We start from the raw sequence: 12,378 nt of genomic DNA, 5'->3' as shown, positions 1-12,378 counted from the left end.
TTCGCATTGGCATTCTATTAAGGTGAAAATTCTGTCGCCTTAGTCTGTCCCTTAGTCAATCCATTCCATTTGAGTACGTCCCAACGCATCCATTCGCGAATTAAACATTATTCGCCTTTACACTTTTAATTTATGTATTTACTTTCTTGGTTTATTTGCCTTTCTTTATGCCAGCCGGCAACTTGGGACCTTCTGTGCCAGCCACCTGCGGCATTTTCACTTACCGAGCCTCTTATTGAAATTCCAAAGTTGAAATGACTGCAAAGTGGGCGGACGGATAGGGCAGGACGAGTACCGGGTGATGGTCGAGGTCCTGGCAGTGGCTACAGTGTTGACAGCCATGTCAGCTACCATACCCATCGCCGTCATCGGTTGCCGTTTTCCCGTGGAGCTTCTCTTTTTTCCTGGTCGAGTTTTGTGGTCGCGCTTCGGTCTGGAGTCTGCTTTGAGTCGACTATATACCATAGATATGTATATATGTAGAATAATACATTTTCGGGGCTTCATTTAAGAGTGAGAAACTCTTACAAGGCAACTTAGAGGAGACCCTTTCCCGGCTTTTTGTTTTGTCTGTGTTGTCTGGCACTTTGTTTTGCTGCTTAACTTTTGATCAGCTTTTAATATTACTTAATGTGGCCAAATGAAATGTTTTCCGTCTGTAAAGTTTTATTGCAAATTATACATTGAAGTTACGGTCAACGCCACACCCGATTGCAAAATCAATAAAAACGACGGGTAAACCAGGACATAAATTTATAACCATGTTTGCTATAAGCTGCTTTAAGCCACAAAACCAAAACAACTTATTTAGAGATCCTCCGGGCTTATTAATATTTTGGCAAATTAATGCAATGTTTGTTAAGTTCTGATCCCACTAGGTGGATGTAGCATGTAAACATTAATAGGAAACAACAATTTCAAAACAAACTGCTTAAAACAAGAGAAATGAACTATACGGATTACAATAATAAATTTGTAAATACCTATTTTATCAGGAAAAATGCAATCAAAGATGGTTGAACAACATCTTGCTCGAAAGTGGTCATTACAGATGGTTTATAAAAGTCATAACAACAAAGCAGCCACATAAAAGAATACAACATAAGTCGATGCTGGCGTCGGAGTTAAAAATACCAAACAATAGAACATTACAATATGTATAATAAAGCTTGTCAAGGAGCAGCTCCCCTCCCTTTCTATCGCAGGATATCCAACTTTTGTGGAGTTCTGAGCAGGTTGTCGTCCCTCCAGTTAAATGGTGAACCATTAAAAGTGCACATTTCTAAACATAAACTGACAGATAAACACTGAGAGCAGACACAAAACTTTCCTCGGCCAAAGGGTGAATGGAAGGAAAGTGAATGATACGAAGAGTTGCCCATGCAATTTTCATTGGTTTATATTGCACAGCCACACACATTTATCAAGGGAAGGGGTACGAACTCGAATCACACACACATCTGACCAGGAAAGGCAGTTAGAATACTTAAAAAACGTAGATTGTGAAAGTTTTTATAACAATATAAAATGGCTGAAACAGTTGTTGTTCTTGTGTGGTTTTAGGGGCGGTCCTCGAGGATTGGGTATCTGGTGGTCACTGCCACACAACAATGTGCAGCTAAAGGACAAATTTGAGCGCCCTGCGATAAATGCAGGTACATCAAGTGCGGGTCTCAGTACCGAGGTCAGGGGTCGGAGGTCGGAGAGCACAACAAAATGCTCGCTCGTTGTATGGGTCAATATGGGAAACAAAAGCGTTGTTGACCGGTGGAAACAGAAAAACAAAATGGAGGCAACGGAACAAAAAACACCATGCACTGCGAAAAAGTTTTTAATTAAAGAATATTTTAAGAAACATGCGTAGTTAAAGTTTGGAAGTGTCCAAAGGAAAAACAGACTTTTGCAATATAAAAAAGCCTAAATAAAATTTACAGTTTTATTCATTTCAATTATTTTAAGCCATTAAATGAAAAGCATTGTAGGCCATGCACACTTTGATTACAGCGAGAAAAATATCAAGTTGTTCTTTTAAGTATAAAAAAAAATCCTTTCTGTATTCGTTCCTACCACACCCCTTAGCCAGTGTAGCCAAATGATAGGGACTATAAAACGAGAAAAGAAAGAAAATCGAGAACCCGGTGGACGGATGAGACTCTACTTTGTTTTCTACATTTTGTGTTGACATTTGAAACATCGAACGGAAGGCAGCGGTCGTATCAGCTGGTCACTCGCTTTTCAAAGAAGGGGTTCTAATCGTAGTTAGTTAGTAGCTAGCATCGAATTGGAACCCCAAGACGAGCCTGGGTGTTCTGTTTTGCACTCTGCTTTTTGGTTTGGCGACCATCAATTAGATCTTAACAATCTATAAACAAATTAAAATAGAGTGCCTATTACTACGAGCACCATGAGGAATTTTAGGCAAGCGAATTAAACCTTTAATCGTATATTTTTAAAACACTTTATATTTGCGAAGCCACAGATTCATGCATACTTCACTTACGAAACTCATTTTATTTGCAGATTTTATTGAAGCACTCAAGGATGTGTCGGTAATGATACCACAGGCAGTGAAACGTGGCAGCAATGCGCTATTCACTTGTAATTACGATATGGAAAACGATACTCTATATTCGGTTAAGTGGTATAAGGGCAAGCGTGAGTTTTATCGCTATACGCCCAAGGAGAATCCGGCGATGAAGGTCTTTGCCATGACAAGTGGTCTCAATGTCGAGGTAAGTACAGCAGTGCCCTTACACTGCCTCTCGTTGATAATGTAGATGAGGCTGTGGATATGGATAATTTCCCTCAACTCCGTGTCCCCATAACGCGCACATGTTACTGCAGTTGCGTGTAAATTATATCCATAATGGCTGATTGCCAGGATCCCTGCTGGATTCGTTCTCATAACGACATTTGCCGGCTTATATTTGCCACTGCCCGTTGTAATTATGCCAGTCCATCCGGAGACGGATCCGTTAAGAGTTGTTGGGCGTGGCCAATTAGTCGCGCTTGCGATTGACTTGCGGCTCATTAAAAAACAATATATACACATACATATGTATGTACATACCTATACCTATACCTATAGAGATTGCATAGCCCGTTAAAAAATATAGATAGCGAGCACGAAAATATAATCAGTAAATATTTCAAATATTTGTATCTATTCAAAATGGTGTCTTATCACAGTTTAGCTTTTACATACTTGAAATTTAACTTAACAAACTCCCTTTCATTCTTGGCATTGTAACAAGTTATCCCAACAGACCCGTTGGCAGGGTATAATAAGAACCCTTAATTATTACGGCGAAATACACAAGAGCCAATTAGGTATCAGCAGCAACAAATTGGGTTAAACACTCGCACGAGCCTCAGCCATTGATCCTCTGGAAGTAGCAACGACCTTTGCCCCCACTGGCCGCACTTAATTTGGCCTTCTCCATTGCATTTATGTGACATTTATTCTGAAAATTACGCACAGTATTAAATGCAATTTATTAAATTTGATTTTTATTAAGTGAATTGTGTTATGCGAGGTTTTCTCGTTTTCACTTCAGGAGATTAAATTTCGTCAGCATTACAAAAATGTATTCTCATTTATGATTGGAGGATTGAAATCGCAAATGGTCAAATGTTGGGTTAAGCAAATACTGAAAATGTATGATTACAGCTTACTTTTAAAGGCGATTAATGATTAAAAATATATTTTCTGTAACTTTTTGTTTGGGTTATTGATAACAAAACTTTAAAGAACTAAATATATTTGTCTTATTATGGATATAAAGTGGACAACAAGTGCTTTAAGTTTCCTGAAGTTTTCCCTTATTTTCGTCCTATAAAATGCATGAGAGACAAAGAAAAGTATGGGGAAAGGGATTACACTTATGAATCAAAAGAAATCTGCCACTCGTAGCCCCACGGCAAGTTGCTTTGACTCAAAGAAGAACTTAATCAAATCGAGATGACCCCTTCAGCTTTAAAATCAACCCTTCACCATTCACCTTTTACCTTCATGCCCTCAATTTGCAGTCACTTTCCAGCAAGCTGCTGCGCTTTTCATCATTCAGGACCAAGACAAAATTTTCATATTTTTCCCATAGCATTTTTCAGTTTCTGTTCGCTCTGTCGCGGGTTATATTCAATTTCTATGCACCGCGTCCAGCCAATTTCGGACCAACTAATTTTTATTACGTTCTTCATTTCCACGCCGCTGATATTCTGATTTTCTCCATTCGCTTTATCCTTTCTCCAGCGCAACCTTTCGAATCAGAGCCACGTCGTCCTGCAGTCGGTGCCGCTGAATATTTCGGGGAAATTTACATGCGAAATATCGGTGGAGGCGCCCACTTTTCAAACGGCCATGGTGTCCGGCGAAATGGAGGTGGTTGGTAAGTAAAAAAATCCAAAAATTTACATTCATACATATATATCCAGATGTACCGTTAAGAATCGCAATGGGCTAATGCTAATGGAAAGGCAGACCGGCAAACCGGCGGTCGAGGCAAGCAAATTAATTAGAACAAATCTATTTGAGCCTGCCCCGGTGGCAGGCGGACAGGTCCTTTTTCGGCTAATTTTACATTTCCATTCCTTGGCGAACTACTAACGACGGTTTCCCCTCCTTTTGACCAACTTTTTGCAGAGCTGCCGGAAGAGCACACTGTGGTTACCGGGATACAGGCACGTTATCGCATCGGCGATTTGGTCGACGGCAATTGCTCAATTAAATACTCGAAACCGGCTGCTAATTTGACATGGACTATTAATGGTATTGTGGTAAGTTTTGGTTTCGTTTACCACTGTTATCCGCATCCGGACACGCCCACTATCCGCCTATTCCGCCCATACTGCATTTCAATTAGCCGTCAATCGGAGGTCTTTGATCACTTTCTATTGATGGACTGGCCATTTTTCAATTAGTCATCAGTTCATGTAAAGGGGTGAAACTTCGATTTGGGTTCGAATGCACTTTGAGTGGGATATTGCGGATGGGTAATGCATGTTTATTGGATGTCAGGAGGTTGCCCTATAGCTCTTCTTTTGTTTATATTAAACTACTATTTCAAGTGGAGGGGTGTAGATAAATACTCCAAAAAGTGTGTTTTAAAAGATTTATTCTATAAAAAATAGCAGTAACCCTTTCACCCAGCTGCATTATTTTCCAAAAAGAGGATATTTGTCTTATTTCCATATAATATAACTAAATTACTTTTCTATTACTAATGGAGACTCATTTAAAAATGAACTCATTTAATTACGTATACGTCATCCATTTTTCATTATCATTTTTCATCCTGATTGAACTAATAACTTAAAAACATTTGCTTTTATATGAACTGTTTCAAATCGAAGTACATTAATAAGTAGACTTTGTAATTGCCTACACGGGGTTTTAAAAACAAAAAATCTGTGGAGCCGTGGCCATTGGGTTTGCAATTTTTTGAGTTTAGTGTGCAATTTTTCATTCTCCGTCTGTTGCATACTTTTTGGCACCTGTGTGTGCGCTTTCATTTTGCAGGCCCATCTTTTGGCATTTATATTTGCCTAGAACCACGCTCTTTTCCCGCTTTTTCTTTTGGTTCTATGGTTTTATACATACATTTTTTGATATGCCGTCAGTTTTTATGCCATTTCGCTTGCCCCAGGCTGAGCTGTTCTGAGCGGGATTGGGCTGGTCTGGATGTTTTATGGCCGCAACCACAGCAGCCGACTGTCGACTCCAACAGAAGGTCACCCTGCCACATTGCCACACTGCCTCCTGCCAGTTTGCGCCCAGCTGCTGTCATGGCCCTACTCTCCGCATGATTGCGCAGGTGTGATGCGGAGCAGCAAGGATCCCTGACATGTCCTGGCATTTTGCGTTCGGTTTTTCAAGAAACGTTTAGGTTGTCAGCTAGTTTTTCTCTGGCTTTTTTATGGCGACCCGGAACATTACGGCCTTTCTCCCAGACTTTTGGCTGGTGTTATTGTTATTGTTTCCCCAATCCAGACAGACGGTTACCGGTTACCTGGTGGCAGCTGGAGTATAGTAAATGCGTTGTCAATGTCACGGAGGCCCCTTCTAGTCATATTTCAAACTTGCCGCCTTTGTGTGTGCTTCTCTGGGTGTCAAATCAAGTTGTAAGTTTGTTGGACTTAGTCAGTTCTTAACTCTAAAGTAAATGTAGTCGGTTTTATGAGCCTAGAGCTAGAAATTAGAGCTCAAAGAGCCCCATTTAACCAGTAATTAAAGATTCAAGTGCTTAATAAAATGTTAAGGTGGTTCTTGGCGTGGTTTGCAAAAAAAGTTTTAATAGTTAAGCCCTTCAAGTGGAATGTTAGGAAATATGTTTGCACCATAAGGATACTAATAAAGGAATATCCGTAAAATTCCGTAAAATTCAGATAATTTCAAATGCACCCACATTTTCTCTTTAAGAATTCATAAAATAGAATTCATAAAATATAGGACTTAAAAAAAATCGATATGTCACTATTCATGCATGCGAATAATACAAGATTATGCGTTTCAAAAGTTTGCAGTATACTTTCCAATTAAAAATATTATTCAATGCAATTAAAGTACATGAATTCTGCTTTTAAAAACCTATCACCTATCAATGTATCACCGAACGGTCCTGGTTTTAATCCGGGCTACGAATAAATAAAATTGTTTTTAAAAATGCAAAGTTTTGATTTAGTCGGCATCAAGCCGACGAGACAAGCAATTCAGCAAAAAACATATTTATAAATATACAAAAATAGAGCAGGGAAAACTAACAGAAACTGCACTTGAGTGTTGCCTATAGTGGGTGGCCATGCACGGTGGGTGGCCATGCGGCCACTTGATCTTTTAGCTAACGAGCGCATTTCAACAGGAGCACCACTCACCCACCGACGACGGCCCACCACCCACAGCCATCATGTGTGCTGTCATCTGTGGGTGGTGGGGTGGTTTCCTGGTGGTTCGGGTGGTGCGGGCCATGGCTTCGTATCTGCCAGGCACTTCAAACTAAACTCACCGCAAACAAAGTGGCCTCGTCTTCTCGACACAGCTCACCCATGTCCTTTGGCTCCTGTTCCTGCCTCCCCCATCCTTGCCGTCATCATAGTCATCAGCATCACCATCACCATCATCTGCTCTAGTTAATCACTCAAGCGTAAATCTATTCATCATTCATAAGTTATAAATTTGCCTCGGCCGCTCCTGGTTCGTGGTCGCCTTTATTTTTCGGGTAAAAGCTGACACTTTGCTTGGGGGACCAGTTTTCGCTTTCATATCGCAGCCCGCAGCCCACTTCATCGAAAAAGTATTGCTGAATATTTACAAATTGATTTCGCTGCAAAATCGAGATAGCACTTGACACTATTCGTCCTTCCTCTTGTTTCTCGCTTATTGTAGGTGCCACCGCATCACATAAAGACCTACCAGACGGAGAAGCGGGAGAACAGCACCCTGGAATCGGTAACAAGTGCCATACATTTCATGGTCACCAATCAGCATTTCCTCAAGGGCCAGATGAGGGTAAGGCAACAATCCGCACTAGTTGAGACTCTTATAATAAAGCACCGATCCCTTTACCATTTTCCGTTGTTAGCTCAAGTGCACGGCCAATATCTTTGACATCTTCAAGGAGGAAATGGAGAGTGTTATCGAGGAGGACCGGCCCAGGATAATGGCCTCGGGCAGATCGTATGACATAAACAATCATCCCCTCGAGGAGCACACGAATGGCGAACGGGGCGGCTTTGAAGATCACAACGAGTCCTATTTGACGTACTATTCGGGTGAGTAATTACATAACTAGTATTAGTACTAGTATTCTGTGCCAGTATTTTAAACAGTACTTTCCGCACAGTGCAACCTAACCAGCAATTTATATATCTGATCTTATATCTTTCTTTACTACTTCACTTTACCCTTTACTACTTGTTTTAAAGTTCGTTTCAATTGCATAGCGCTAGATTTCAGTTATTCCACTCGTATAAATTGAATAACAATTACGATTACTAAGCGCCAGTCAAATTGTTTATTGAGATTTGTGTTGTTCCTAATCAGCAATATATTTAGACAGGTATGCAGTTCAATAACTTACCAAATCAAAAATATCGGCCTGCACATTGGATACGTTTAAGTGATCCCATCGCAGAAGCAGTAAAGCCTTGGGCAAACAAAGGAGATGGACTCAATCCCACTTAGTTCAGCCCACTGCATCCTGTCGATGTCGGGCACACAATGTAAATTATGTAAATAAAATTGTGCAGCATAAACATTCCTCCAGACTGCTAACAACGAGGAGCAAGAAGCAAGGAGCAGGCTTATCGAATCAGATGGCGGGGAATCAAATTGCTATAAACTTAGTTTAGACATGAAAGATTGTCGCGGAATTGCGGCAGACTGTGTAGGACGGAAGCGTGATTGGGGCCTCCGGCGAAAATGGGGGTCCGTTCAGTATCCTTTCGTTTTTCTTTTGCTTCACGTTCCTTTTGCGGTTCTTTTGCCACTTACTAGCGACAACATTTACTTAACACCAAGTAACGACAACACCACAAATAACAAGTGTGTAAACGCATTGAGCTGAAAATTGTATTTAAAATTGAGTTCACTGGCTTACCGAAGAAAGCAGCTGGAAGAATCAAATGGAAACGACGGAGTTCCAGCGAAATATCAACGTATGCGACAATATTTCGGTCACAGCGCCCAAGGAAAGCCCTCAAAACGGAAGTTTGCAAACCACCCTCGTTATTAAGCAGAAGAAATGGGGAGATTGCATGTTCCGATTCCTTGCTTGCATTCCGCTCTGAACTTTATGCAAATGCACTGTTGACACACCCACTCACACAGGAGAACTTGTCTGGTTGAATAACTTGTTTTTTTTTTGCTGTGGGAAACTGCATTTCTTTCACATTTCCCCAGCCATAATTTGATACAAGCAAAACCTGATTTAGGAATGCACACGATGAAATCTGAGCTAAATTCTTGCCATCCTTATTAAACATTATAGGTAGAAGGTACACGTTGGGTCAATATGTAAATAGATACACGATTATTGGCTTATAAATTATAAATGATGCCAGGTAGACCTTGACTTTTAAAAAATCGAAAAGGACGAAAGGTCGCTTCGTTGTTTAGTTTTCACAAAGGCATCAAAGAGGAAAACCCTGAAGCCCCTGTAATGGCAATGTCCCTTTTTTTGCATCCACCCAATGCTCACCTGTACATCTCTCTATTGCAGCGGATAACACGGCATCGGGAGCCTCGACAGCTGCACACGAAATCTTCTGGCAGTTCTGGCCATCGCAGCTGACAAAGCTCCCCATCAACAGGCAGTTGGCGGGGGCGTGGCACTGGCTCTGTAGGGGCGGTGGAGCGGCAGCTCTTCTGCTTTTTTTCCTGCTGCAGCAAGGGCCGCTGGGCCATCAAATTATCAACTGTCAATACACAAAGCCGGCGACTGGCAAGGTGCAGCAGCAGCAACACCAACAGCAATACCGACAACGCAGCAGCGGAGCCAGCAGCAGCAGCAACATCGGGGTGACAGCTTCAAAGGCGGCAACATCCGCATCTAGCGACAAATGCTTTTATAATTGTCAAATGGCTATGGCGATGCCAACTCGGAGTCGTGATGATGATGATGATGATGGCGGTGATGCGTATATTGGCAGCACGAGTGCAAATGCAACAGCAACTGCCGATGCTGATGCTGCAGATGCAGATGCAGATGTTGCTGCTGCAGGAGGAGTTGCGAGTTGCAGCATTAAGCGGCTGTCAGCGACACTTGTGGGGGGCGGCGATGCTGTAAGGGGCGTGGCCAGTGGGCCGGATCAACGATTATTGATGACTCGGCGGCGGGCAAGGCGGCAAAAGAAATCGCTGGCAATGGATGCGATGATGCAGTCGCGTTGGAGCGCGTGCTGATGCCGAATTGATGATGAAATCCATTTTCGAAAGTAGCTTAAGGTGCTCGCCACCGTGCAAAATAGCAGTATATGGCTCTTTTCCTTTTTCACACGAATTGTTGAAAGGCATAATTGATATACATTCGTACTCATACTGATTGCATCAGCCAGCTGCACAAATCGATCTGGTCGTAGCTCTTAAGTGTTGAACGCATAAGGTCAGGGAAAGTGCAGAAGGGTGGTATATATTATATTTAATTATTGGAAGAGCATAGTCAGCAAGTAGATATGAAACCGATGAATAATAACAGGAAATTAACTAATGTTAGGTACAATATAACATACGGTGAAACCATTAAATAAAGGATACCCTGTACGCCGCACTAACTTTAATTTATTTTCATTACGCAGTTATATAGAAATATATGCATTGTGCTGCAAAACAGATCACCAATCCAATTTGTTAAGTTATGTTTGTTTAGTTCAATTCACTTTCAAAAATAACTTTTTATTTGAAATATGAATTTTTTTGTAAAAATAATCACACCTTTTTCTTTTTACCTAGACATCTCTTTACAGACAATAATATCTACTCAATAAAAATATGTAAATGCTACAGCAAGCTTTTTACTTTATGTTCCCAATATTTTCGAGCAGACGATTAGCCTTCAATGAAGGAAAGATCAAGAAATGCGGATAGTAAAACCAGAAATTCACAGTTACTTGGGGACTTACGTACAGGGTGAGAAAATGCGTGTGCTTAGTCACTGAAAATCAAAAGGTACTTTATATAGTTCTCAAATACTTCAACCCCTTAAGTTATATATCAAGCGATAAATATATTCACAAAAAACAAAGAGTTGTAGGAAATTTGCACAGTGTACAGCAAGCTGACCTTTAGACTGCACTTGAGCTTAGCTTTCGGGTACCGTAGTGCATTTTAAAGTGGGTTTTTGACAGCTTACGAATTGTAAACAACCGAAGGTAATTTTATATACCCATTACTCGTGGCGAAAAGAGTATACTAGATTCGTTGAAAAGTATGTAACATGCAGAAGAAAGCGTATTCCCGACTCTATAGATTATAAACATTCCTTTGAGTAACGGGTATCTTATAGTTGGCGAAATCAACTATAGCGTTCTCTCTTGTTTGAATACTCATTTCAAGATAAAGACGATAAATTGTCAATGTGTAAATAAAAGCTTAAAACCAAACAAAAAATAATATATAGTAACATCCACTGTACAGAAAGGAACTTTTTACGGTTGTGGAAATGAAAAGCAAAATTAATTATTATAGCACGCGTTCATTTGTAGAAAACAACGAATACATAGAGCAAATTAAAACAAAAAGGAACCTTTAATTTCATGTCTTGTTTCGGCAATATTAAATCTCGAAGAAAGCAAACGATTATTTAAACATTTTTGGCCAACAAAAATCCAGCGGTAAATAGTTCCTTTACCTTAAACACAATTCAATGTAATGCAATGGGTAATCGTAGCCAACAAGGAATGAAAACTAATCGAAATAACGTTTGCATATAAGTATAATAAATGTTGAATAATTTATAAAATCAGTATATATATCTAAAATGTAAATAAAATAAAAAAATGTAATGATAAAATCTATAAAGTATAAAATAATTGGTGTACATGTTAAAAATATTTAATACAAATAGATAAACACATAAAAATAAACTGCATGCCCCCAGATTTTTGTAATCAAATCGTGTTGTGAAAGTTGTCTTCCCTAATTTATACCCATTCCATCAAAACATTGACAGGGGATTTTTAATTTAATTTTAGTATGGTTTCAATTATAGCCATAAAATTATAAACTATAACCATATGTATAAGAATGTAATATTCTAGTTTTATGTACAGAGAAATGGGACAAACATTTAAATGTTACTAAATAAATATTACACGTATTAACCAAGAAATTTGAAATAGCATTAAGAACAGTGAATGTATCCAGCTGCTAGGGACAACGATAAGTCTTGGATTTATTAAGAGAATCAAAAACGCGGGCAAATGACTAGCACATAATATATTCATATCCCCGAAAAATAACCCGAAATGTGTAAAGTCCAAATAAATGTAATATTAAGATTGCAGACAAAAGAATAGTGATGTAAAAAGGCAGCAAGAAAATAAAGTAACCCCTATTTAAAAACTACTGACGACGTGTTTTTCTACTTATTACATAATATATTGTAAAAATGGGATTTAAAAATATGATATTAGAATACTATTATTTTATGAGCTGTAGTGACAGTTTTAGACCAAGAAAAATTATTTTTCAAATTATGTTAAAGCTTGTGTTCCTGTTGCACAAGGGCGAACATACTTTTCGAACCCACTGTATATTTATATTTTCGTCAAGCGCCAGTTGTTCAGTTTCGGAAGCTTGCAAAGCTCTATGTCCCGGTATAAAGCTGTGGCTGAATATCCGTTATCCAGTTGGCTGGTAGCTTTTTAAGGTTGTTTGTGCACTGA

The 12,378-nt window shown here is 39.6% G+C and overlaps 1 protein-coding gene and 1 long non-coding RNA gene across 3 annotated transcripts in view; one reads left to right on the top strand and one right to left on the bottom strand.

Annotated features, from left to right (window-relative positions):
- Window positions 1-12,058, top strand: part of LOC6528949 — a 42,479-nt gene extending 30,421 nt beyond the window's left edge. For both annotated transcript variants that reach the window (XM_015198722.2, XM_002089945.4), the window contains exons 3-8: window positions 2,521-2,732; window positions 4,253-4,388; window positions 4,643-4,776; window positions 7,382-7,504; window positions 7,578-7,767; window positions 9,216-12,058. In XM_015198722.2, coding sequence (XP_015054208.1) covers window positions 2,521-2,732; window positions 4,253-4,388; window positions 4,643-4,776; window positions 7,382-7,504; window positions 7,578-7,767; window positions 9,216-9,898 — 1,478 coding nt within the window. In that variant the 3' untranslated portion in view covers window positions 9,899-12,058. The remainder of the gene's footprint in view (window positions 1-2,520; window positions 2,733-4,252; window positions 4,389-4,642; window positions 4,777-7,381; window positions 7,505-7,577; window positions 7,768-9,215) is intronic.
- Window positions 130-897, bottom strand: LOC120320553. The gene is made up of 2 exons (XR_005560049.2): window positions 529-897; window positions 130-454 (listed from the first exon to the last, which is right to left on the bottom strand). It is a non-coding gene; the product is annotated as an uncharacterized LOC120320553 (long non-coding RNA).
- Window positions 12,059-12,378: the final 320 nt, after the last annotated feature.

The sequence above is a fragment of the Drosophila yakuba genome, chromosome 2L (assembly GCF_016746365.2).
Source record: "Drosophila yakuba strain Tai18E2 chromosome 2L, Prin_Dyak_Tai18E2_2.1, whole genome shotgun sequence".
Classification (NCBI taxonomy): domain Eukaryota; kingdom Metazoa; phylum Arthropoda; class Insecta; order Diptera; family Drosophilidae; genus Drosophila; species Drosophila yakuba.
This window is presented reverse-complemented; position numbering and strand designations above follow the sequence as displayed.